This window comes from Globicephala melas, chromosome 18 (assembly GCF_963455315.2).
Source record: "Globicephala melas chromosome 18, mGloMel1.2, whole genome shotgun sequence".
In the NCBI taxonomy this organism is placed as follows: domain Eukaryota; kingdom Metazoa; phylum Chordata; class Mammalia; order Artiodactyla; family Delphinidae; genus Globicephala; species Globicephala melas.
Genome location: NC_083331.1, coordinates 868,865 through 895,658, shown reverse-complemented (window position 1 = coordinate 895,658; position 26,794 = coordinate 868,865). Strand labels below are relative to the sequence as shown.

The 26,794-nt window shown below is 40.8% G+C and overlaps 1 protein-coding gene across 4 annotated transcripts in view; it reads right to left on the bottom strand.

The window, feature by feature from the left end:
• The window catches only part of IFT88 (intraflagellar transport 88), a 75,599-nt gene extending 49,264 nt beyond the window's left edge, over positions 1 to 26,335 (bottom strand). Inside the window, exons 1-11 of one of the 4 annotated variants that reach the window (XM_060288000.2) lie at positions 26,225 to 26,335; positions 20,138 to 20,233; positions 16,651 to 16,713; positions 11,021 to 11,077; positions 9,838 to 9,891; positions 9,164 to 9,227; positions 8,435 to 8,504; positions 5,404 to 5,494; positions 3,888 to 3,992; positions 1,628 to 1,730; positions 445 to 559 (exon numbers count right to left, since the gene is read on the bottom strand). In XM_060288000.2, coding sequence (XP_060143983.1) covers positions 445 to 559; positions 1,628 to 1,730; positions 3,888 to 3,992; positions 5,404 to 5,494; positions 8,435 to 8,504; positions 9,164 to 9,227; positions 9,838 to 9,891; positions 11,021 to 11,077; positions 16,651 to 16,713; positions 20,138 to 20,227 — 812 coding nt within the window. In that variant the 5' untranslated portion in view covers positions 20,228 to 20,233; positions 26,225 to 26,335. Of the gene's footprint in view, positions 1 to 444; positions 560 to 1,627; positions 1,731 to 3,887; positions 3,993 to 5,403; positions 5,495 to 8,434; positions 8,505 to 9,163; positions 9,228 to 9,837; positions 9,892 to 11,020; positions 11,078 to 16,650; positions 16,714 to 20,137; positions 20,234 to 26,000; positions 26,021 to 26,224 lie in introns of those variants that run through there. The other 3 variants (XM_060288001.2, XM_060288002.2, XM_060288003.2) reach the window with 3 other exon arrangements.
• Positions 26,336 to 26,794: the final 459 nt, after the last annotated feature.

Here is a 26,794-nt window from a genome sequence, read left to right as displayed (position 1 = left end):
TCCCAGCATCCCCCTCTTCCCCCCTCTTCTAAGATTCAACAGTAACCCTTCTTCTCACGCTTCCCTTCTCAAGCTGTAGTAAGAATGTAAGGAGGTCTTGATTTCCAGTCTTGCATTCTGGAGTCTGGTATGTTCTAAAGAACCGCTGTTTGATTTGGTGTTGGCAGTAAGCTGTATTCTGGCGCTAACTGCCCGCAGCGTTATTCCCTATATAGGCCCATTAGCTTAGTTTTACTCCAACTGATCACATATTATGCCTTCAACCTTTAACTTCCATCACACAAATGCATGCAAGTAGTCACAAGGGGACAGACCAAAGTACTACAGCTACAACAAGAATCTAACACCTCTCAGGTACAGATACCATAAAGCACTCAGCCCACTGGCAACGCGTCAAGAGTGACCTTGTTTCTGAAGAACGACACTTAAATTCTACACACTTACCTCATTTCTTTATGGACACTTGGAATTTGATCTAAGGCCATTCGGTAGAATTTAATGGCTTTGGAATAATTTCTTTGCTTTAAATAAATATTTCCCATATTCACTTTCAACCGTCCTAATTGAAAAAAATTTAATGAATATATAATATCCTACTTTGTTCACTTTTTCTATGATATTTTAGATGACCTTAATTTATATTTTTTGAAGGTCTTCTCAACTTATGAAGCTTCAGACATTAACTAAATTTCTCACTTTAAAACAGTTATACTATTTTCATGTATGTGCACACTAAACTTCTGCAAGGAATTGGAACTTAAGACAGATGGATTCCTGGAAACATGGCTAGAAAACAAGAGTGACATTATAAAACTGGAGTTCTGTTCTTCTAAGAAAACATGGGACTTAAAAAGTATTAGATAATTCAAAATTAGACCTTCTTTTGGGCGTTATTCCAGCATCTCCCAGAGCTGCAAGATGTACAGTTTATCCTTTTTTCCCCACATTTTCTACGGTAAGCATTTATGAATTGGTGAGAAAAAGTGTTTCTACAAAACTTGAGACTCAACTCAAATGCAACATCCACTCAGAAAGTTTGTCTAGACTTTCCAACTCGTACTCAAGTGACCCCACACCTCTTTTCACCAGGACCTGGGGGTCTGAGGTAACGGTCAGCTCTCCATAGTCCTGACCCTTCTCCACTCTGCAGGGCCCACCCCACGGCGCAGGATGAAGAAGCCTGGAGCTCAGGAACAAAAAGAGTACACTTACCCGGTTTAAACTATATGATGTAATAGTTTAATAAAATATTAAAGAAAATGATATTCTGATACACTTTAATACTGAGACCAAAAAATTACACAATATAAATGCTAAATATAAACAAAGGTCTCTTGTGGATAATTATACAAGGGAAAGCATGTTCTGTAGGTTGCCCTGGCTCATTCTACCTGTGATACAGAATACTGTTTTCATTTACTGTTAGGCAATGTATCTTATACCAACTGTATTTCTTCATTTGTATTTGTGTGAATTTTCATATCTTTAAGCAGGGCACCTCTATCATAAATATGAATTTGCTCAGAGTACAGATCATTTCATTATAAGAAAGCATAAAATGAGGAAATGGTAAATTAACGGTACAAAAGAACTATACTTATTGGAAAAACTGACTATACACACTTACCTGCATTGCTAAACATCTTATTTTTCACTATAACTTGATAGGTGTTTAGTGCTTCAGGATACATTTCATTAGCTGAATACTGACTGGCCAAGTTGAAAAGAACCTAAGGAAAAAATATTGCAAAGAGACACATAATGATCATTTTAGGTCCCTTTTGCCTATAATCTTTCTAGAGATTAAAACACTATAACAAAGTTAGATGCTTCTATCAAGATTCCCAACCCATTAAGCAATGAAGTACACAGAGAACACCTTGCATTCCAATATGAACCAGAACATTAAGACAGGTGGGAGCTTCCCTGGTGGCACAGTGGTTAAGAATCCTCCTGCCAATGCAGGGGACACAGGTTTGAGCCCTGGTCTGGGAAGATCCCACATGCCACGAAGCAACTAAGCCCGTGCGCCACAACTACTGAGCCTGCGCTCTAGAGCCCACGAGCCACAACTACTGAGCTCGTGTGCCGCAACTACTGAAGCCCGCGCACCTAGAGCCCGTGCTTCGCAACAAGAGAAGCCACCACAATGAGAAGCCTGCGCACTGCAACAAAGAGTAGCCCCTGCTCACCGAAACTAGAGAAAGCCCACGTGCAGCAACAAAGACCCAATGCAGCCAAAAATAAAAAATTAAATAAATTTATAAAAAAAAGACAGGTGGAGCTTTCCTCTAAATTTCACCTAATTTTCCATGTATTCTTTCTAATTAATGGATTTGCTATCTTTTAATCTCAGGAAGACCCACAAAGAATAAATGTGTATTATTACTATAGCTGGTAATAAAAGGAATAAGGAAGAGAGTGGACCAAACTCTCTTTGTAAATATAAATTAAACATCATGTGGAATACCTTAAACCTTAATTTGTACAGTATTGCTGCTCTACGTGCAAATTTATAATTTAAATCATTAAGTTACAGTAAATTATGTTCCTAAAGGAAAAAAAATAATCATCACAAATTATTCCCAAATCTAAAGACTCCATGGAATTTAAAAATATTAGCTATAAAAAAAATATTAGCTATAAATAGTAAACATATAAAAATTCTTCTTGGGCTTCCCTAGTGGCGCAGTGGTTGAGAGTCCACCTGCCGATGCAGGGAACACGGGTTCGTGCCCTGGTTCGGGAAGATCCCACATGCTGCGGAGCGGCTGGGCCCGTGAGCCATGGCCGCTGAGCCTGCGCATCTGGAGCCTTGCTCCGCAATGGGAGAGGCCACAGCAGTGAGAGGCCCGCGTACCGCAAAAAAAAAAAAAAAATTCTTCTAAGTTCTAACGTCCTTTTTTCCACTTGTTTAGCATATGAAGACTTTTCCTACTGAAAACATACCCTTTTAAACAGCAGTATAAATATCAAAGAAGTGTCTTTTCAGAATTGAATAAATTTTGCTAGAAATTAGCTGGTTTTTTCCCCCTACTCTCCTCACAGAACATTATCTTATTCACCTAGTTTGAAGTTCTCTAAAATCACAGACCAAAAAGTCCACATTAGAATCTCGTTATCGGAACCTCCCTGGTGGCGCAATGGTTAAGAATCTGCCTGACAGTGCGTGGGTTCGAGCTCTGGTCCGGGAGGATCCCACATGCCACAGAGCAACTAAGCCCGTGAGCCACAACTACTGAGCTTGAGCTCTAGAGCCCGCGAGCCACAACTACTGAAGCCTACACGCCACAACTACTGAAGCCCGTGTGCCTAGAGCCCGTGCTACGCAACCAAGAGTAGCCCCCATTCGCGGCAACTAGAGAAAGCCCGCGCGCAGCAACAAAGACCCAACGCAGCCAAAAATAAATAAATAAATAAATAAATTAGAACCCCATTATCTCTCTATGTTTGGTGACGGATGTTAACTGGACTTACTGTGGTGGTCATTTCAAAATATATACAAATATCAAGTCATCGTGTTGTATACCTGAAACTAACAGAACACTGTATCCCAATTATACCTCAAAACAAAACAAAATGAATCTCGTTAAAGTATCCACACTGAATAGAACCCAAATATTAGCAATCTTCACGAGTCCTTGGCTGGTAGGTTTACAAGTATTTACTACATTATTAAAAATGACTAATTAACTAACTAAAGAAGATCACTGTACATACCAAAGATAAGAGTGGTCCCATGAACTAAAGAGTATTATTAATCTAATTCTGGGCACCTTAAGTCCAATAAGGCTTAAAGAACAAGAGAAAACAAAAAAGAAAAAGAAGTTCTGGAATCTATAAATTCTCGCCAAGGTAACTGTACTCAACAGGTACTTCATACTTACTGAGTAAGTTAAATCCAAATTGATGTTTTCTGGACTTGTAACTTGTTCTCGTTGCCTCACCAGGACTCTCTCTTTTCTTCCTGCATCTTTTGCCTTTTCTAAGGCCTGAAATCAAATGTATACTGTGTAAACTCCTCTGAGCACTCACACGGAATTTGGTGCATTCGGGAAGTGTCTGCGGGAAGCAGGGGTGGCTGCCATTACCCCTGGGTTCCCTGATGCCCCGTGTGCTCCTACCATAAACTCCCCTTCTATTGTTTAAACGGGAGCTCTTCCTCCCGCATGGAAAGGCCGAGTGTCTTCTCTGGGAAAAAAGAGGAAGCGTGGGGGTTAAGACCTGGAGCACACCTGCTCCACGTCGAGGTTCTCCATCACCTCACCTCCCACCCCCTTTCGGTCTGACCATGTCTATCTACTTCCTTTTTCCTCCCAACTCCTGAATCTTTGGTGTTTTAATTCAATCTCATGAGGTAGGAATTTAGGTGGATTTGTTTGGTTTCTCGGATGCTCAAAATACAGACAAGTATTGGATCATGGATCATGGATAACTGCTACCCAATACGACAACAGATCCCTAGTTTCGCTCAGATCTTACTCAGGATGCCAAGAACCTTTTATCAATTTCCACTGAGAGACTGACCACAGTCACATTAATTAAACATGGAATTTTTTTTTTAGAACTAGATAAAAAAGCACAGGTTCTGTGAGCAATAAAAGTAGCTTATACTGGGGCTTCCCTGGTGGCGCAGTGGTTGAGAGTCCGCCTGCAGATGCAGGGGACGCGGGTTCGTGCCCCGGTCCGGGAGGATCCCATGTGCCGCGGAGCGGCTGGGCCCGTGAGCCATGGCTGCTGGGCCTGCGCGTCTGGGGCCTGTCCTCCGCAGTGGGAGGGGCCACGACAGTGAGAGGCCCATGTACCGCAAAAAAAAAAAAAAAAAAAAAGTAGCTTATACTGAACCTTTCTAATGGTATTCATTGATCTGATAACTAAGTCACAGAAATTATATTTATGTGGTATGATGACCAAAGTAATGTGAACAAAGCAAACTAAGAGAAAAGATTCAATTTAAAAAAAAGCAGCAGAGTTGGATTGCCAAGAAGCAAACCACGATTTTGCAGTTTACCTAGGACAAAATACTTTAGAGCAGTCAGCCTTGAAGGAGAAAACAGCCCTTAGTGCTGTGTGTGGGCCATGGGCTCCACCTGCAGCAGGCTGTGCGTCCCATTCAGCAGTCCACCAGGCTGCAAAATTTAGCCAACCGATGCAATGGAATTTTTTCCCCTCCTTAAATGACCAATGTGAAAAATTACAAAATCAGCCGATTGTTTTGACTTCAGAGTTTATGAAGCAGAGTTTCAACTGCAGGTTCTCAAAATAATTATTTCAGTGAAAACTCTAAGGCCAGTCCACAACAAAATGAAAGTATTTATCTATACATGTGCTTACATAGGTACATACATAAAGATACATATGCACACACTTCACAATCTTGAATCTTATAGTTTATGAACTCACCAATTTTAAGTCTCCACAACTGTTAGCAATACAGCTTTCTTCTACCAACTCATTTACTTTCTTCTCTAATTGTCTTATCTTTTCTTCTGGACTGTTAAAGAAAAAAGTAAGTATATTTGAATCATTCAACCACTAACAATACACACAAAATTTAACCTACTTTTAACATTGTTCATCATGTGCTTATAAACTTTAAAAGTAAGTCACAGATAAGACAAATATATAAGGGGCCTTAAAGAATAAATGTGCCACTGTTTTTAATAACTACATTATATAATTATTCATAATAGTAAAAATAACCAACATTTATTTAGCATAAGTGTAATTTAATTTTGAGCTAAATGCTTTACCCTAATTATGTCACTTAATCTTCACAAGAATATTTGATACAAGTACTATCATTATCTCATTTCACTGACAGGGAAACTGAAGTTTAGAAAGTTAAGTATTGGCGGTCCAGTGGTTAGGATTCTGTGCTTCCACTTCAAGGGGCACGGGTTCGATCCCTGGTCAGGGAACTGAGATCCCACAAGACACACAGGGCGGCCAAAAAAAAAAAAAAAACGAAAGAAAGTTAAGTACTAAGCCTGAGATCATACAGCTAGTAAGTAACAGAGCCAGGATTTAAACACATGATAAGGTAACTCTAGGGCCATGCTATTGCATTACCATCCCCAAAGGAAAGCAGATTCTATGGCAAATGAAAACTTTATCTATGGTTAGAAAGACTGAAGACCCCATAAAAGAGAGAAAATTATTTACTACCAAATAGATACCACAGAGACTTTTTTTTTTTTTTTTTGGCCGTGCTGTGTGGCTTGTGGCATCTCAGTTCCCCGTCCAGGGATCGAACCCAGGGCCATGGCAGTGAAAGCACCAAGTCCTAACCACTGGGCCGCTAGGGAAGTCCCACTCACCACAGAGACTTCTAACGAGGTGAGGAAGTTTAAAACCCTGACTTCATTAGTAGCAAACGAAGTGTCCCCAGATCAGCCATGTTTCAAACACAACATCAGTGTTGCTTTACTACCACTTTCTTTCAATAAAACACAACACTCTGAATGTACGTTACTGCCTAAATAAACTTTTACTACAAATATATCACAGTAAACATCAATTCTCTTAATTCTCTACAAATGGACTTTTAAAAAGAACACAGGAATAAATTTCACAGTATAGGTTTGTCTATAAAATCATATTCTTCAGTAAAACCTGGGATTAAGACAACATATTTTATTAGTTTATAGAGATTGCAAAATTCTAATAATAGATGGTGGCTTTCTAAAGGTTAAAAAGTTCAGAAGTCAAAGTACGGAATTCTATTTTCAAGCTGTCTGAAACACTCTAATAAATGTCTTTAAATGTTGCTTACAGGTTGTTATAATTAAGCCTAAAATATCAATATAAAAATGTAATGCTAAAACTCTGTAAGAGAATTTTATGAAGACAGTGAAAGTCACTACCCCATCCCTACCAGCCGCCAGGAGAATGAACTCTGTGCAGACACTGCTGGGTGCCTCCACAGGAGCCTGCCCCCGCCCTGCGTCCCTGAACACGAAAGCTAGGCTACAGGAGAGTCTCACCCTCCTGCCGAATGTCTGGTTCCATCAGGCACGTGTGATGAATTTCTGGCCAATGAGAAATGAAGACGCGTCTGCCTGGGGCAGATGTCTCCCGGAAAGATCCCTGCTCTTCAAAGAGGACCTAAGACTGAGCACCTTCTGACTCTAGGTTTTATCAACTACAGGAAGGTTCTGAGCTCCCGTGGCCCTCCTGGAATCACGAGGATGGGCAGGCTCTTGAGAAGAGCCAAGAGAATCAGAAAGAAGCTGAAGCAGCGTGAGGTTATTGAGAAGTTAAATTAACCATCCTCCAGGCCTCCTGTTATGGGAGATAATAAAACATTCTTGTTGTGTGTGTTTTTTCTGACGTTTCCAGCTGTTAGCAGCTGACAGGATCCTAAATGACATATTTAAGTAAGATAACATGTATTTGTTAGCAAACTTGCTGTCATTAACTAGGATACAAAGTACACTGACTTTCTATATAAGTTCCTTATTAGTCAAAAAGAGAAATTATGTAATTTATACAATAGCCCAAATACCAGGTTTAAGAATTACAATTTAAAAACATGAGCCCTGGGGCTTCCTTGGTGGCGCAGTGGTTGAGAGTCCACCTGCCGATGCAGGGGACACGGGTTCGTGCCCCGGTCCGGGAAGATCCCACATCCCGCCGAGTGGCTGGGCCCATGAGCCATGGCCGCTGAGCCTGCGCGTCCGGAGCCTGTGCTCCGCAACCGGAGAGGCCACAACAGTGAGAGGCCCGGGGACCGCAAAACAAACAAACAAACAAACAAACATGAGCCCTGGAAGTAGACCCCCTGGGTTCAAGTCTCAGTCCTGCCGTGTACTAGCCTGACCCAGCGAGCTCTCCGTGCTTCCCTCCCCCTGAACTGATGACACAAGAGCTCAGGGAAGCTCGTGCACAGCGCAGGGCACGCAGTGATCGCACAGAGAGCACTCGGTAAATGCTGGCTGCTATCACTATTTGTAAAATCTAATGGTGCTTAGATATCAGTAAATGTACACAGCTGAATTTACACCGTAGCTTTTTAGCTACTCTCTAGTCAATGGCACAAAACTAAGTTAATTCTATAAAAAATTATATTTCTCAATATCAATACGACAAACTAACTTATACATTTTCTTAATTTTTTTCTTTGAAATATTCTTTTAAAATAAGAATATCTTATTACATGTACAGCAACATTTGGCCTTCAAGAGAATCAATACTGGCACGTACAAAAATCAGATACATCTTCGAGTCAATAATATTATAGTAAAACTGCATGGAATACACAGGGCTGCTTTTCTGAGACTTGATTCTTTTGCTAGTTCCGAGAACCAGGGATGATGCTTTGGTTACTATTCTGCTGACATGAACTTTTCAAATACGTAAGGATTATGTACTTGAGAAGTAAAAGTTAAGAACATGCAACCAACCACAGCAGAGCAGCACAGGACTTGCATACCTGTCTTCGTTCCTGGCCTCCAGGGGCGGTGCAGGGCCCCGCGACTGACCGAGGGGGTCGAACGCAGAGCCTGAGACACAGTCAAGAGTTCACGTTTAGTGCTCAATCCAGCACAACTGAACGGATATGAAACCGCGCACATGCTATTTAATTTACCTATTTATTAAATGGAATGGACATTTTTATGCTTACATAAATATTTTGCATATGAAGAAACTGGTAAGATTTTTAACATACATAAAAACATGTAAATAAAACTGTGTGTTACCATGTAAAAACAAAAATAAATATCTCTCAGTATTTATTTCTCCCCCATAGTAATCTATCCCTATTATGAACTCTAAATGGCCAATCATGTGAGTAATAACCTGGTATTAGCCTTTTAATTTTCCATTACTGGTATAATAATCATTAATTTTTGTCATAACAATTTTATTTAAAAATTATTATTTAACTTATCATATATTTAAATACTGTTTTCACCTTTAATTCTTTAGCTCTAACTCACACACAAATTTTAGATGTAGAGCTCGGCATATTTTGGCAGATTACATGCCAGTGTAACTACCACCTCAACTGGGATGCAGAACATTTTCATCACCCCTTTCCTTTCTTAATGGTACCTAAAATAATCAATGGCATGTTAGATATGGTAATATATTTACACATACAAAAACATTTAAAAAATTTAAAGATCTGAAAAAAATTAATAGCTGAAATAGAACAAACCTCTCAAAGCTGCTTTGGTAAAACCAGCTGCTCTCACTGCTGTCATGGGTCTAGTAACTCCATCCTTAGGAGAACAAGCATCATTTAAAGAGCATTCTTAAATAAGACCTGCCTCTTACTTGCAGAGCTGCACAACACACGTTGTAAATACAGCCTAGCGTGTAACACTGGTTTCGTCCCCTGCCGGCTTGCTCCGTGCTCCCACCTCCTCATGTGCCGGCCTGTCTGCACTTCACCTTTCCTCTGTCAAATTCTGATTCCTTGTCTAACTGGACTTACTCCCAGTTTGAAAAGAAAAGCACTCTTAAGGATTTTTAGATAGTACCTTACGCAGCTTAGTAGCTGGCTACTCCCCTACTTTTGGTTGGTCTCCTATATGCCTAAGAGAGAAACCACAGAAACTGCTGTAAATGACAGCAAAGGAAGAGCGGGTCCCAGAGTACATCCTACAAGCAAACTATCAGGCCTATGTCCATTCCCAGTGGGATTTCATTTGAGACCTGAGTAAATAAATCCAAAGAGACTTTGCCACCAAAGATTTCAAACGGTCCAAACTTCAGCCCACAGTTTAAAGAACCAGGGTCACTATATAAGTAACAACTTAAAAAAACTTTGGTAATAATATTCTAAGTCACAGGAAAGGCCCAAAATGAACACCCACACAATGGAGATACCTGAATAGCCCCTGTCATTGGTCTTCCCATTGACGATGCCAGGGATGTCTTGGACTAGTAAACAAAAAACTAAGTTAAAACGATTCCAAAAAATGCCTACATTTAATTTTATAAACCAAAGTATAAAAGTTTTCTTTATAACATTTTTTCCTTCATCCTATTGGCAAGTAAACCTAAACATAATTTTTTTCCATTTATCTCCCGAGGATATAGGATCAAACAATAAAACTCTAAAACAGGCATTGGCAAACTATAACCCGCAGCCTTTGTACTGGGACACAGCCGCAGTCCATTTGCCTGTACATCGTCTGTGGCTGCCTCTCTGAAAATGCTGAGCTGGGTTCCGAAGAGCCTAAACCACAGGGCCCTTCACAGAAAAGCTTGCTGTCTCCTATTCAGAAACATCACCAAAAACCAAATTTATGAGTGATACCTGCTTTGGCTGATTAATAAACGTATGCATCACATGACACACTGTTATATAACGTATAAGGCCACTTTCTTCATTCACAGGAAGGGACACTTGGAAGGCAAGTGCCCGGGACCTCTAGGTTCTAAAACCATTTTTATGACCCCTAAGAAATATTATCATAAAGACTAGGAAACACTATTTCACCTCATTCCTCCATTTTTCTCCCATTCCTTTATTATTTCACATAAGCTAAAATACCCAAATTGTAGGTACTTTGGGCAAGATTTAGAAGATTTTATTTTATGGATTTTAATATAGCATCTTTCCTCCAACGATCTCAAATAAAAGCAAGACCCAATTATATGCCTCTGAAGTTTTTCTTAAATTTTATTTTTTCATGTATTAATTATTAAGTTTTTAAAAATTATAAACATTATGTTTAAATAACATCTAACCTCACATAAGATATATGAATGGAATACACATGACATTTGGTTATATTATATAGAAAATGAAAAGAAGTCAATCAACAAACACGAGGTTTACAGGTAGGAAAAGACAATAAAATATTTTCTGTTATATTTAAAACCAAAATGACTAGAATATTCAAAGCTATTAATCAACAATATATAATGTTCATCACTAACCAAAATGGAAAATATATCCAGGTCATGGGCTGAAAGGTAGCCAGACTTATTTAGAACTAACTGCCTAAACTGAACTTATGTATGAGAAAATGCATCTTCATATCTTCAGCTTAAGAAAACCTACCCCACATCCAGTAGCTACAGGTCTAGCAACTGCTGTGCTTGGTATTTTAGCAGTTATCTTGGGGAGGAAAAAAAACATAGTTAATAGAATTCAGATTAAGTTATATAATAGAAAACTGGAAAAGAAATAGAAAATATAGGCTCATCAATAGAGAAATATTTATATAATATTTAGAATAATTTCTTTTAAATTATTCTAAATATTAACGAGCTCAAGTATTTTAAGTATCAGGAAGGAGACCTATTCTGGAACTCATTTTAAAGGAGAAAAGGGACTTTAGAATGACTTGAGGGGCCAATAAGACAGATGAGTCTTCACGGTCACGCCTACCATTCATTTTGCGTGATTATCACTGCCAGACCGCTGGGTCTAACAACAGACAGAGGATCTCAGGGAATCTGGGGTTGAATCTCAGCTCTCCCTCCACTTGCTTGTTTATTTTATCTCTTTGAACCTAAATGTTCTCATCTCTGAAATAAAGATACAAAGTATGTTGATCACAAAGTTGTAACTGGAATCAAACAGGACCACAGAGGTGAAAAAGTGCGCTAAACAGGTTAGCTGTTGGGCATCTTTGTTTAAGTATTTGATTAAAACATCACTTTTAGAGGAGTTCTACTTCTGGCTTGACGGACCACTGTTTTAAACATCTCTCCCTCTAAGAACTACTAAGGCGGCTGGGGACAAAAATATTTTTGCTAAAAATCAGTTTGTATACATTAGAGAACCATCAAGGCCATGAGGAATTACAAGGCCTCAAGCTGAGGAACAGAAGGGAAGACTGAGGGCTGAGCTGCGTCTGGGCTGCTCTTCTCCCAGGGGTGTCTGTTAATGCGGAAGGCCAGGCCGCAAGGGTGAACAGAGCTTTTCACAGAAGACAGGACTGAAGACATAAACCCTGGAGCTGGGCCTGCTGAGGTGGCAGCCCTGGGAATCCTCCAGTATTCAGACTTGACTAACCTCCAAAGGCTACACTCAGACTGGAAGGGAAATCAGAAGGACACCAGCCCTTGTAAGACCTGAGCCCAATTCAGAATCATCTCAAACTCAACTGGCTTGAGGTGATTCAGGGTTCCTTGCATCTCTGAGGCCATAAGCAAAAGTAAATTCTCTCCAGTAAAAGGTATCTGTCCTGATAAGGCAGCCACTACCCACATGTGGCTGTTGAGCATTTGAAGTGTGGCTCAGGCAATAGGACCTGGATTTTAAAACGTTACTTACTTTTAAATGATTTAAATAGTCACATGTGGCTAGTGGTTATCACACTAGACAGCAGAGACATACAGCCGTAAATTATCTCTAAAAATTTTCATTTACAATGCCTGGCATTCAATCTAAAACAACCAGACACATAGGAACAAGACTACCTAACCAAAACCAAGAGAAATAAATGGAAAGACAGGCAGAAGGGGAAACATGCGATGGAAACATCAGACACAGGCTTTAACACAACTATGGTCGATACGTTCAGCGAATTAAAAGACAAGATGACAATTTCAGTAGACAACTAAAAACTATAAAAAATGGATGAATGGAAATTCTAGAACCGAAAACTGAAAATAACGTAAAATTCTGGCATTGTCCAGAAAGTAGTAAAATACTAAATTATACTAGACTTTGATAAGTTAAAGATGAGTATTGTAATCTTTACAAAAACACTAAAAAATGGCTAAAGAATGTAAGCTCCCAAGATAACAGAAGGAGAAATGGAATAATAAAAAATAAACAAAAGAAGATAAGAGGGCTTCCCTGGTGGTGCAGTGGTTGAGAGTCTGCCTGCCGATGCAGGGAACGCGGGTTCGTGCCCCAGTCCGGGAAGATCCCACATGCCGCAGAGCGGCTGGGCCCGTGAGCCATGGCTGCTGAGCCTGCGAGTCCGGAGCCTGTGCTCCGCAACGGGAGAGGCCAAGGCGGTGAGAGGCCCGCGTACCGTACCGCCAAAAAAAAAAAAAAAAAGGAGATAAGAAAGGAGAGAAAATGAAACATAAAAAAGGCAGGAAAAAACAAACAGCAAATACTAAGGCAACAAATTTAAACCAAATCCGTAATTTCATTAAATGTAAATAGACTAAAAGAAGAAGATTATCTGACAATATTAAAACAAATACAAAAAACCCAGAGCTCTATTCATGCTGCTAATAAATACATCTTAAATATACAGATATGAGAATGCTGGAAGTAAAAAGATGGGAAAGACATACAATGTAAACACTAGACAAAGAGAGCCTGAGTAGCTCTAGCAATATACTAATATTTGACAAGACAAACAGCATTACTAGAGATAGGATATTTTATAACAATAAAAGGGTCAATTTAACACAAAAATATAACAATTCTAAATGTCTTTACTCCAAACATATAAATCAAAAACCTAAAAAAAGGAAGAAAACCACAATCACAGTGTAAGATTTGACCGTTTTTCTCATTAATAGAACTGTAGTTCCTCTCCACAAAAAAAAATCAGTAAAAATACAGAAAATTTGAACAAAACCATTAACAAACTTGACTTAATTGACAGATAACAGGTCTTGGAAAAACATGAAAAGGAAGGATGTGGGTCTCAGCAATATTTTTCTGTGAGAACAAATTGAAGGAAAGAGACCATTTTTCTTTTTAACTACTCACTAATGACTAGATCTGTTCTTCTGGGTTTTAGTTTTGGCACTGGACTGATCTCTTAAGTGGACTGGATCCTACGTTACCTCTTTCTTTCTTCACCTTGCACCCTCACCCACACTGCCTTTCCTCACAGATCTCAAGGGCAATCTGAACTGTGCACATCCTTAAATATTCAACTGTAAATCTATCTTCTAAGCAGCCTCTTCTGATTGTCCCAACTAGTGATAAAGAACTTATCTTTGTGGTCCCATAGCAATTTATACTCTTTTTACAACACATAATATATTATGCCTTGTAATTTCTATTTCTGTCCATTTTATTCTCCTCTTTAAGTTCCTCTGGAGCTAGCTGGAATTTTATCCCTCTTAAGTGAGCCCAGTCCCTTTCATATAACAGTTGCACAAATTTTTCCCATTTAATACAGTATGTAAGGTGTGATGAAAATATCATTCAAGGCGGCTGGAGACCTGAGCTCTGTCCTGGTTACAGGTAAGTGTGAGACCTCGCCTCCCCAGGCTTGTTTTCCTCATCCTAACGTGAGGATCTCTGAAGTCATTTCTAAATATGATGAAGGACCAGCCTGGAGACATTACCACCTGTCTGATACCCAGAACCACTAAACTGAAGACAATGTTTGCTTATTTACTAAGTCATGTGATAAAGATCTGTGGAGGACCCACAGCAGGCAAAGAGAGAACAATATGATGGTCTGCCTCCTCAGAAAGCTTATGGCCTTGTCATTAGCCAAGTGTAAGAACTTAGCCTACAATTTTCTTTCCATAATGAAGGTAAACTTAAAATTAAAATATATCTTGTGGAATGTGTAGTCAAGAATTGACTTCACCCAAAGAGAGGTCTGGCTTTGCCCTTTGCTACTGGGAGGAGATCTGCAGGCCCCTGGAATGTCCTGTATGACACACCCCTGTTTGCCTGGGGGCTTTGGCCACCAGACAGTCTAAACTTCAGACTTATGAGCCTGAACCTCCAGGAGGGGCTGGAGACTAACGGGCAGCCATGAGGACAGTATGTGATGGAGCTCCATGAAAACTCTGGACACCACAGTGGTGGGAGGGCTTCCTTGCTGGCAATCCTCCCAAGTACCGTCACCACTCAGAGTGGCTGGGAGGTTAATGCTACCCAGGGCTCCACAGGGAAAGGATAACCAGAAGCCCCATGTTTGGACCCTCCCAGACTGTGCCCTGTGTCTCTCTTCTCTGGGCAGATTTAACCTGTATCCTTCCCCTGTAATAAACCGTAAGCATACCAGCTTTCAGCAAGTTCTGCGAGTCCTTTCAGAAAAGGACCAACGCTGAAGGTGGTTTTGCAACTGGTGTCAGAAGTGAGGACAGGGGCTTCCCCGGTGGCACAGTGGTTAAGAATCTGTCTGCCAACGCAGGGGACATGGGTTTGAGCCCTGGTCCAGGAAGGTCCCACAACCGCGGAGCAACTGAGCCCACGAGTCACAACTACTGAGCCTGCGCTCTAGAGCCCGCGAGCCACAACTACTGAGCCCACATGCCACAACTACTGAAGCCCGCGCGCCTAGAGCCCGTGCTCCGCAACAAGAGAAGCCACCGCAATGAGAAGCCCGCACGCTGCAACAAAGAGTAGCTCCCGCTCGCCGCAACTAGAGAAAGCCCGTGTGCAGCAACAAAGACCCAACACAGCCAAATAAATAAATAAATAAAAATAAAATAATTTTTTAAATAAATTAATTAATTTAAAAAAATTGGTCAAATGATCTTAAACAAGGGTGCCAAGACCATACAATGTGGAAAGGTCAGTCTCTCCCAAATGGTGCTGGGAAAACTGGATATCCACACAAAAGAATGAAATCAGACCCTTAATCTTGTATCACATACAAAAATGAACTCAAAATGGATTAAAGGCCCAAACGTAAAAAGACCTAAAACTATAAAACTCCTAGAAAAAAAACATAGGGGAAAATTTCATGGCATTGGACTTAGTAATGATTTCTCAGCTATGACACCAAAAAGCACAGGCAACAAAAGCATAAACAGACCAATGGGACTACATCAAATATAAAAACTTTTGTGCATCAAAGAACCCGATCAACAGAATTTTAAAAAAGCAACCTACAGAACGGGAGAAAATATCTGCAAAGCATATACCCAATAAAGAATTCCTACAACTCAACAACAAAAAAATCAAATAACCCAGTTAAAAAATGGGCAAAATACTTGAACAGACATTTCTTCAAAGATGATCTACAAATGGCCAAAGAGCATAAGAAAAGACAGTCAACATCACTAATTATCAGAGAAATGCAAATCAAAACCACAATGAGAATCACCTCATACCCATTAAAATTGCTACTATCAAAAGAATAGAAAATAACAAGTGTTAGTGAAGCTGTAGAGAAACTGGAACCCTTGTGCACTGTTGGTGGGATTGTAAAATGGCGTAACCACTATGGAAAACAGTATGGAGGTTCCCCCAACAATTAAACATAGAACTACCATATGATCCAGCAATCCCACTTTTGGGTATATATCCAAAGAATTGAAAACAGGGTCTCAAGATATTTGCACACTCATGTTCGTAGCAGCACTATTCACAACAGCCAAGAGGTGGAAGCAACCCAAGTGTCCATGGAACAAAATGTGGTCCATCCATACAATGGAATGTTATTCAGCCTTAAAAAGGGAGGAGATCCCGACACAGGCTATACCGTGGATGAACCTTGAGGACATTATGCTACATGAAATAAGCCAGTCACAAAAGGACAAAAACCGTCTGATTCCACTTATATGTAGTACCCAGAATAGTCAAATTCATAAAGACAGTAGAAGGGTGGGGGCCAGGGGCTGGCGGAGGGAGATGGGGGTTGTTGTTTAATGGGGACAGAGTTTCAGTTTGGGAGGACAGAAAGTTCCAGGGATCTGTTTCACAACAATGGGAATTAATTTAACACTACCCATGTGTACATTTAAGAACAGTTAAGATGGCATAGTATGTGTTTTTTACCACAATAAAAAAAATTCACTTACTGGAGGTCTTCTGCCGTGACTAGTTTTCACAGCTTGCTGAAAAGCTGTGTCATTCTCCAATTCCTAAAACGAAAAGGCAAATTTCACATCCAACATGAAGTGACAATTTTTTAAATGTTTAACCTCGACTGCTTGGTGTTCATGATCCTCTATAATCCACCGTCCTCCATCTGCTGACATCCAGGTAGGGCTCAAGGACTCCCGTCCTCAAATCCCCCTCACACTGTACAAAATGCCAAAGTCCCTTCCCCCCTCGGGGAGAGGAGTAATGACAATGTCAGTCAAGTTTAAGGCCATTTCACTGGCTACTGTTCAAATGGGTGCTATCAACACACGTGGTTAAAAGATCAAGTCTGCAAGGATATGGCCTTTCTACTGTTTCTCTTTTCCAAGCAGCTGGAGCAGTAGGAACAGAGAATCATCCCCATCCTTTTTCCCTCTCTCCCTCCCCTCTCTTCTTCCATATTCTGGACCATGGCTAGGAGCCTTACCTGAGAAAACCTTAGGACAGAAAAGGCTGTATTCTCTCCCAGAAATGGGGCAAACACTTGCTCTGGTTTCATCTCTGCTTGCCCAAGTGAAAATGGCTTTTCATCTCACGGGAGAGGTAAAGTCTGAGATTCAGACTAGAGCCAGCCTAGGCTCCAGCGGGTCCAACCTGTGATGCCACTTGGAACCAAAGCCTCCGTTGAAATAAAACATTACTATGCTTTGCTGATTCCTGACCTATGCTTACATTCTCCCTGAGGAATCTGAGGAAAGTAACATTAGTCAAGTGCAAGATACCAGTGTTTCCGAGTTTCCTGGACAAAATGCCATTGTAGCCTCTCTCAAAAGCACCAAGCCTCGCCAGCTGCCAGTCTAAGCAGCCTTTGTCCCCCGTCTCTTCAGCAGCACAGGTTCGGCTCTAGCCCTCCAGACATCTGTGCTCAGTTCTCACACTCACCTCTGATTTACTGCAATCTACTTCCCACAGAAACATACTTGCTGATTATTAAAAAACAAACACAAACAATACACAAAAAATGGAGTCGATATCAATTAGCTTTTTAAAACCTTGGAGACAATTAAAGTAAAACGTTTGTATAACCAAAACGCTAATACAATGTACTTTAAATGTGATTATGTACAAGGATTCTTCTTTACTTTTACTTCAAATAATCTTCATAATCTTCCATATCAACTACATAAAATGAAGTAAGTACACAAGTCTCAGCCATAGAAACCAGGCAACTTTCACACGAAGCACAAAGCCACGGGCTGCCTTTGAAATAATTATACTACCTTGGCACATCTTTCAGGAAAAGCCTTCCAATATTGCTCCATTATTAGTAAAATGTGATTAATCAGCTCAGTGAAGTCTCAATGACAAACTAAAAACTGTCAACAAATTCTCCATTACAAATACCAAATCAACACAATTTTTGTCATTTTTTTCCTTTGTTCATGATTTGATTAACAATTTGCATAATCTATGAACACCTTAGCAACTGTTTCAAGTAATTCAGCTATATATTAATTTATACCAATTAATTAAAATAAAAGAAAACCACGGGTAAACCAAATTTTTTATTTTACTGTGTGATTTATTTTTGTGTATGATATTCTGAATATTTGCTTCAAGTTAAATAATGAAGCCACACTGTGATGACCTGAAGAGTTAGGAAGTTTCTCTGATGTTTTTAAGAATGATTATGATGATATATTAATTCCACTTGTGGGACTCTCCCCAAGGAAATGTTTGATCACAATAGAGAAAATTATTTATGCATAAAATTGCTCATTGTGCTATTGTTATTAATAGGGGCAGAAAACTATAAATAATTATCCTATAGTCAGAAAATAATCAACTGTATATAGTCGGTATTATGCAGCCATTAAAATTATATTTAAATTTTTAGGACCATGAAACTTTGTTTATGATGTAGCCAAATGTAAATAAGCAAACAGAAAAGTAAACATTAGTTCAATTCCAAACATGCTAAAAGAAAATTGTATGTGTATGCATGAACGAAAGACAAAGCAACAAAATGTTAACCGTACTCATTTCTGACTGCTGGGTAAATTATGGGTAATTTTGTTTTTCAACAATGAGCACATATTTTTTTTTTTATACATATAACTTTTACGACTGGGAGAAAGGGGGAGATTCAATGGTTTTCATAATTTATACTAGCTTAGGAAAATGCCCATGCTTTAATACAAATTTTTAAAAACTAGTCTATGTAATCATATCCGTATAAGTGTTTGTATACAGGGACGGAAGAACCTGAATATATTAAAAGACAAGGGAATACAGCAAAACATCGGGTGATATATCTAATACAGGTGATCTTCAGGTAATAGTATTCATGTCATTTTATTTTTTTCTCCAATCTTAAGTATTTTTCAAATTTTCTATGATGAACAGTATCTCCTAGATTTTTTTTTTCTCCTAGATTTTTATTTCATATAGAGTAAGTGAATGATTTCTATTTTCTTTTCTTGCTTTCTCTCTAGGTCTCCAATTCACAGGCAAACTTTTTTCTCCAGAGGAAAAAACAATTCAAAAATGACTGAAAGCCATATGAAAAACTCTAGAATGAGATTTCCTAAATTAGTTTAAAGTCCTCTAAATGCTAATATTTGATTCTTAAATACTAGCAAGTAAATTAACGCCCACATCCTTCATCCTTACTTTTTTTCACACGCTAATTAAAGATAACTTTATGAAGAGTTTTCTTTGGTTTTTGTCTTTTACAATTTGGAAACTATAACTCTCACAATAATGTAAACAGATTTAAAATATTCAAGTATTTGTCTTAGCAACAATTTCATCCTGTAATTACTATACTACTAAATATTAAGCAGATATAGGTTTGTTGACATAAGCGAATATTCATAAAAGGGAAAAGGTTACGAAACAGTACACACAGTATGATACCATTTTATCCAAAAACATACAGATACAGTATACATATACACATACATATGTGCATAGGGAAACATTTAGCATTAAGCACTGTAAGTTAGTTAATGTTTATCTCTGGGTGGTTTATTTCTGGGTGGTTTCATAGACAGTTTCTATGATTTTAATTTTTCTTTATATTTATTTCTATTCTCTAATTTTTCTATAAAATACTTGTATAATTTAATTCAAAGAAGAAAAATAACTACATGACATTTCAAATTTAGAGCATTAAAAAAAACTGATTTTAGGTACTTCAAGTGATCTAAATCTTGTAACTTACATATTCAGATAATTAGTACAGAAGAATACAAGTATATAATTGATCCTAATTCTTTCCCATAGACTTTTTCACATCTTTATGCTGCAATTATTACTACTGGTAGAAAGTACAGTCTTCAGTAAATAGCACTTTTCTAGGCTTTTAATCAACTTACTTAATCTAAAGCATGATAAAGCAGAACCCTCAAATCCAAAATTTCCATGAACCAGCTGGTTAGCAAAGACCAATGTAAAAAAAAAACAAATTTTTTTTTTTACCTCGGTATCATAGGTTGGATTGTAGTCATTATAACCAGAATAAAGATCATCTTCATCTGTCTCTGGGGCCAGATGTACATTTTCCATCATTTGTACCTATGAAAAATCACTGCTGTAAATGTATTCTTCGAATAAGAAATAATTGTTAATTGAAATAAAGTATACCTATTTAACAACCTTTCTGGTCAAATTTATCTCTACATGTGTTTATGGCTTAAACTTTTTTTCATTTCAAATTCTTAAAACTAGATATCAAAACAGACACAAAGGTCAATGGAACAGAACAGAGAGATCCCCAAAAACCCATACATATATGGTCAACTGATTTATGACGAAGGAGCCAAGAATATACAATGAGGAACGGACAGTCTCTTCAATAAATGGTGCTGGGAAAACTGGACGGCCACATGCAAAAAACAAATCTGGGCCCCTACCTTACACCATAAACAAAAATCAACTCAAAATGGATTAAGGACCTGAAACAATAAAACTCCTAGAAGTAAACATAGACAGTAAGTGCCTCGACATCGGTTTTGGTGATATCTTTTTTGGATCTAACACCAAAAGCAATGGCAACAAAACTAAAAATAGATAAGTGGGACTATATCAAATTTAAAAGTTTCTGCACAGCAAAAGAAACCATCAACAAAATGAAAAGGCAACCTACTGAATATCTGCAAATCATATATCTGATGAGGGGTTAATATCCAAAATATATAAAGAACTAATGCAACTCAACAACAACAATAAAAACTCGATTAAAAAATGGACAGAGGGGACCTCCCTGGTGGCGCAGTGGTTAAGAATCCACCTGCCAATGCAAGGGACACGGGTTCGATCCCTGGTCCAGGAAGATCTCACATGCCTCAGAGCAACTAAGCTCATGTGCCACAATTACTGAGCCTGCTCTCTAGAGACCACGAGCCACAACTACTGAAGCCCGCACGCCTAGAGCCCGTGCTCTGCAACAAGAGAAGTCACCGCAATGAGTAGACATTTTTCCAAATAAGACATACAGATGGCCAATATGTACATGAAAAGATTCTCAACATCACCTATCATCAGGGAAATGAAATCAAAAGAGATTTCAGCTCACACGAGTTAGAATGGTTATTATAAAAAAGATTGGGATTTCCCTGGTGGTGCAGTGGTTAAGAATCCGCCTGCCAATGCAAGGGACACGGGTTCAATCCCTAGTCCAGGAAGATCCCACGTGCCCCAGAGCAACTAAGCCGTGCGCCACAACTACTGAGCCTGCGCTCTAGAGCCCACGAGCCACAACTACTGAAGCCCGTGTGCCTATAGCCCGTGCACTGCAATGAAGAGTAGCCGCTGCTCTCCGCAACTAGAGAAAGCCCAGGCGTGGCAACGAAGACCCAACACAGCCAAAAATAAATAAATAAATTTTAAAAAGAAAAAAAAAAAAAGAAGACCCAACACAGCCTAAATAAATAAATAAGACTAGAGATGGTCATTCCTTGGCAGTCCAGTGTTTAGGACTCCATGCTCTCACTGCAGAGGGCCCAGGTTTGATTCCCTGGTCAGGGAATTAAGATGACATGAGCCGTGTGTTGCAGCCAGAAAAATAAAGACTAGAGATAAGCACTGGTGAGGATGTTGAGAAAACGGAACCCTCATGTACTGTTGGTGGGAATGTAAGCTGGTGTAGCCACTGTGGAAAACAGTATGCAGGTTCCTAAAAAATTAAAAATAAAGTTACTGTATGATCCAGCAATTCCACTTCCGGGTATTTATCTGAAGAAAATGAAAACACTAACTCAAAAAGGTATTTGCACCACTACGTTCATTGCATCATTACTGACAATAGGCGAGATATAGAAACAGGGCTTCCCTGGTAGCACAGTGGTTAAGGATCCGCCTGCCAATGCAGGGGACCCGGGTTCGATCCCTGGTCCGGGAAGATCCCACATGCCTCAGAGCAACTAAGCTCGTGCGCCACAACTACTGAGCCTGTGCTCTAGAGCCCACGAGCCACAACTACTGAGCCCACGAGCCACAACTACTGAAGCCCACGCACCTAGAGCCTGTGCTCCGCAACAAGAGAAGCCACCGCAATGAGAAGCCCGCACACCGCAAGGAAGAGTAGCCCCCGCTCGCCGCAACTAGAGAAACCCCACGTGCAGCAAGGAAGACCCAACGCAGACAAAAATAAATTAATTTTTAAAAAAACGAAACAAAAAAAACTAGGTGTCAAAACATTCATTCATTGCACTTGTTTCACATTTATTCCACACCCACTACATTAAAAGGACAGTGATAGACACAGCTGATTGTACTGATTTTCAAGGAACTCAGTATCAAGTGAAGAAAGGTATATAACAGTCAATTATAATGCAAGGCAGAAATCACTGAACACCTACCACAGGGCTGAATTAAAGAGACCAATAACACAAAACGTCAGCAAGCATATGGAGCAATGGGAATACTCATATGTTGTTTAGTGGCAGTGTAAAATGGTACAATTTGAGGAAACAATCTGGCAGTCTCATAAAATTAACGTATATCTCTTAAGACCCAGCAATTCCACTCCAAAGTATTTATCCAAGAGAAATGAAAATATATGTCTATAAAAAGATTTGTTTAAGTGTATTTACATGAGCTTTATTCACAATATCCAAAAATTGGCAACAGACCATACCCATCAACAGAATGGATAAGCAAAAGGTGGCATATTTAATGCAATGAAGTACTACTCAGCAATAAAAACCAGTGCACTGATGACATTTATAACAATACATAAAAATCTCAGTTATGCTGAGTGAAAGAAGCCTCACACATAACAGTACCTAATGTATGTTTCAAGTCCTAGAACAGGCAAAACTATGGCAGAAAACAATCAGAACACTAGTTGCTTCTTAGAGGTGGGGGGTAGGGACTGAATGGAAAAGGGCATGACAGAATTTTCTGAAGTGATAAATGTTCTATATCTTGACAGGTGATTTGATTACACAGACGTATGCATTTGTGAAAACTCAGTAAATGCATACTTAAGATTTCTTTTTACTGTTTGTAAATTTTTTCTTGAATGAAAAGACTATAAACAAATATTGAACTATAATTAATATACATACTCAACTATTTAAAGGCAAACTTAGTATCTGTAATTTAGTTTGAAATGTGTAAAAATAAGATGGATAAAAGGATCAATGTGATAAAGCAAGTACAGAAAAATGTTAATGGTAGAATCTATGTAGCAGGTATGATGTTCACTGAAAAATTCTTTAAAATTTGCTGTAGATTTGCAGAGTAAATTTTCATAATAAAATGTGAAAAAAGTACAAAACAAGATGAAACAGATATCAAAGCAAAGTAAAACAGAAGCATGGGAGAAACGTAATTATTGTGCATGTCTACTGTAAATGTGGTAATTATCAGAGAACTGGGGACGAATTCCCAGAAGACCACTCATTCAAATTGAGTCAATATTTTTGGCAATTTGGGAAGGGGGCTGTCCAGTTACCCAAGAAATGTAGTACTGAATTACTTTGTGTATCTCAAAATACATATTATCTTTAAAGCCTGTACAATATTAAGTGCGTCAGTAAATTCCTACAAAAATTTCAGCTTAATCTTATTGCTCAGTAAAATGCCACATATATGTGGCCACTCATAAAATTTTAACATTACTTTAATAATAAAATTATTAATCTTTTGATATAATTCACATACCATAAAATTTACCCTTTAAGTACCGTTCAGTGATTTTTAGTATATTCACAAGGTTGTGCAGCCATCACCACTATCCAATTCCAGAACATTTCATCACCCCATGGAGAACCCTGGGGCCCTTTAGCAGTCACTCTCCATTTCTCCCTCCTCCTGTCTCAGAGGATTTGCGGATTCTGGACATTCCATAAAAAAGGAATCATCCAATATGTGGTATTTTGTGTCTGGCTTCTTTCACTTAGCATTTTTTCAAGGGTCATCGATGGTATAGCATGTATCAGTACTTTATTCCTTTTTATCGCTGAATAATATTCCATCATAAGGATATACAACATTTTGTCTGTTAATGGACATTTGGATTGTTTCCACTTTTGACCATTATGAATAGCTACTGCAGGACTTCCCGGGTGGTCCAGTGGTCAAGAATCCACCTTCCAATGCAGGGGACCTGGGTTCAATCCCTGGTGAGGGAACTAATATCCCTTTTGCCGCAGGGCAACTAAGCTTGTGTGCTGCAACTACGAAGCACACAAGCCACAACTAGGGATCCCACGCACCACAACGAAGATCCTGCACGCCGCAACTAAAGATGCTGCATGCGACAACTAAGACCCGATGCAGCCAAAAAATAAAAGTAAATAAATATTTTTTTAAAAAACTACTGCACTGGGGCTTCCCTGGTGGCGCAGTGGTTGAGGGTCCACCTGCTGATGCGGGGGACACGGGTTCGTGCCCCGGTCCGGGAGGATCCCACATGCCGCGGAGCGGCTGGGCCCGTGAGCCATGGCCGCTGAACCTGCGCGTCTGGAGCCTGTGCTCCGCAACGGGAGAGGCCACAACAGTGAGAGGCCCGCGTAACGCAAAAAAAAAACTAAAAAAAAAAAAAAAAAAAAAACTACTGCACTATGGGGAATTCTCTGCCGGTCCAGTGGTTAGGACTCAGTGCTTGGCAGAGCCAAAAAAGAAGAATCCCTTATATGTTCCTGATACTAGACCTTATCAGATAAATGACTAGAAACTATTTTCTCCCATTCTGTGCACTCTTTCCCCCTCTTGACAGTGTCCTTGGAAGCACAAAAGCTTTTAAATTTGATGATGCACACATATTTTTTGTTTGCGCTTTGGGTGTTACAGCTAAAAAACCACTGCCTAATCCAAGGTCAAGAAGATTTACACCTGTTTTCTTCTAAGAGTTTTATGGCTTTAGCTCTTAGATTTAGGTCTTTTGAGTTAATTTCTCATTACTTTTTGGAGATGAAAATTCACTATGAGAGCAAATGTCAATCATATAGAAATGTTCATTCCAAAATAGCCCCCCAAAATATTGTCAGTGGTAGAAGACATACAAAATATTTTAACTTAAAAGCTTTAGGTCAGGTAATGGGACACCAGTGGTTCTCAAAGGTCAGTGTGTGTCAGAAACCCAAGGGCTGGGACTTCCCTGGCGGTCCAGTGGTTGGGACTCCACGCTTCCACTGCAGGGGACCTGGGTTCGATCCCTGGTCCAGGAAGTAGGATCCCACGTGCCATGCCGCGCGGCCAAAATAACAACAAACAAATCTATGCTAAACTGATAGGCAAAGTAATTTTGAAAAAACGAAAGAAACCCAAGGGCTTGTTAAAATCAGACTGCCACTCCCCCATACCGGTTTCTGATTCACCAAGTCTCAGGTGGGAGTCGCCAGCATCCCCCTCCACCCCTTGGAATGTGGATTTCTAACAAGTTCCCAAGCATTGCTCCTGCTGCTGCTCCGGGGACCACACTGTGAGGACCACTGTGTTCAACAGAAACCACCTAATTACAAGTCCCATTTAAGTCAATTTAGCTTACACGTCTCTCAGAACAACAAGCAACTTTTACAACTGGAGATCCTTTCTTCTGGGCTGTCCCCAGACCAAAACAGTTCAGATCTGAGAGAGACTCGGGGTGACCGACGCGGAGGGTAGGGTGCGGTGGGGAAAGGTGAAGGTCCGCCACAGCCCGGGTTTCCCGGGTTCTGCTGCCAAGGCAGCTCCCGGGCTCGCGCCGTCTGGACTGAGCGCGGGAAGCGCCCCCCACCCCGCCTCCCCGGGGCCCCGCCCCCGTCCCCACCGGCGGCCTCTCGCCCCCCGGGGGCCGCACCGGACAGCCCGGCCGCCCACTGGAGCGGACTGACTCCGGCCCGGGAATGCCCACCTCCGCGAGACGGGGCCCGAGCTCGTGCCTCCCTCACCCGCCGAGCCTTCCCGGGAATTTCTGCGCTTCCCGTCACGAACGCTGGGTCAGGGGCTCAAGGGCCGCGCGCGGGCTGCGGGCGGGGGCGCACGGGCCGGCGGCGGGGGAGGGGCAGAGCCCCCGCGACCCCCCACGGCCCCCCCGGAGGGCGGCGGGCACCCGCGCCGCCCGGGGCCCTCTCCTACCTCGCGGCGAGGGGAGCAGGGAGACCGCGAGGGCTGCGGGGTTGGCGCGGCCTTTCCGGAACTCGGCGGAGAGCTGCGCAGCCGTGGCGTTGCCACGCGCGGATCTAAGGAAGCCGCTCCCACAGTGCTCCGCGAGGGGGCGGGGCGATACAGGTGGGCGGGGCCGAGCCTGATGGGCGGGGAGGGGCCTGAGCGGAGAGGGGCGGGGCCGGCTCCGGCTAGGGAGCTGGAGCCGAGGGGCCCCGCGGAGGCGGTCTTGGCGCGCGGTGAGTGGGACAGGAACTTGGGGGAAGCCCACGTCTCCTAGATCCTGATGAAATCATCCGGAAGGCAGATCACCGGCGGGTGGTGCTGGTTGCTGTGAATAGCTCCGGTGGCCGCCGCACTAGCTGTGAGCCCTGGAAGCGCGTCCGGGCAGGCAGCTGGCTGTCAGGACCCCTCCCGCGGTTCCCCCCGGTCCCGGCTAGAGCCCAGGCCGCCCGCGCGGCCCCGCGCACCTCGTGGTCCTGTCCTGTCCTGTGCTCCTGCCCTGGACACGTCGAGGGCGGCCCGAGACGCGCCAAAGCCGGC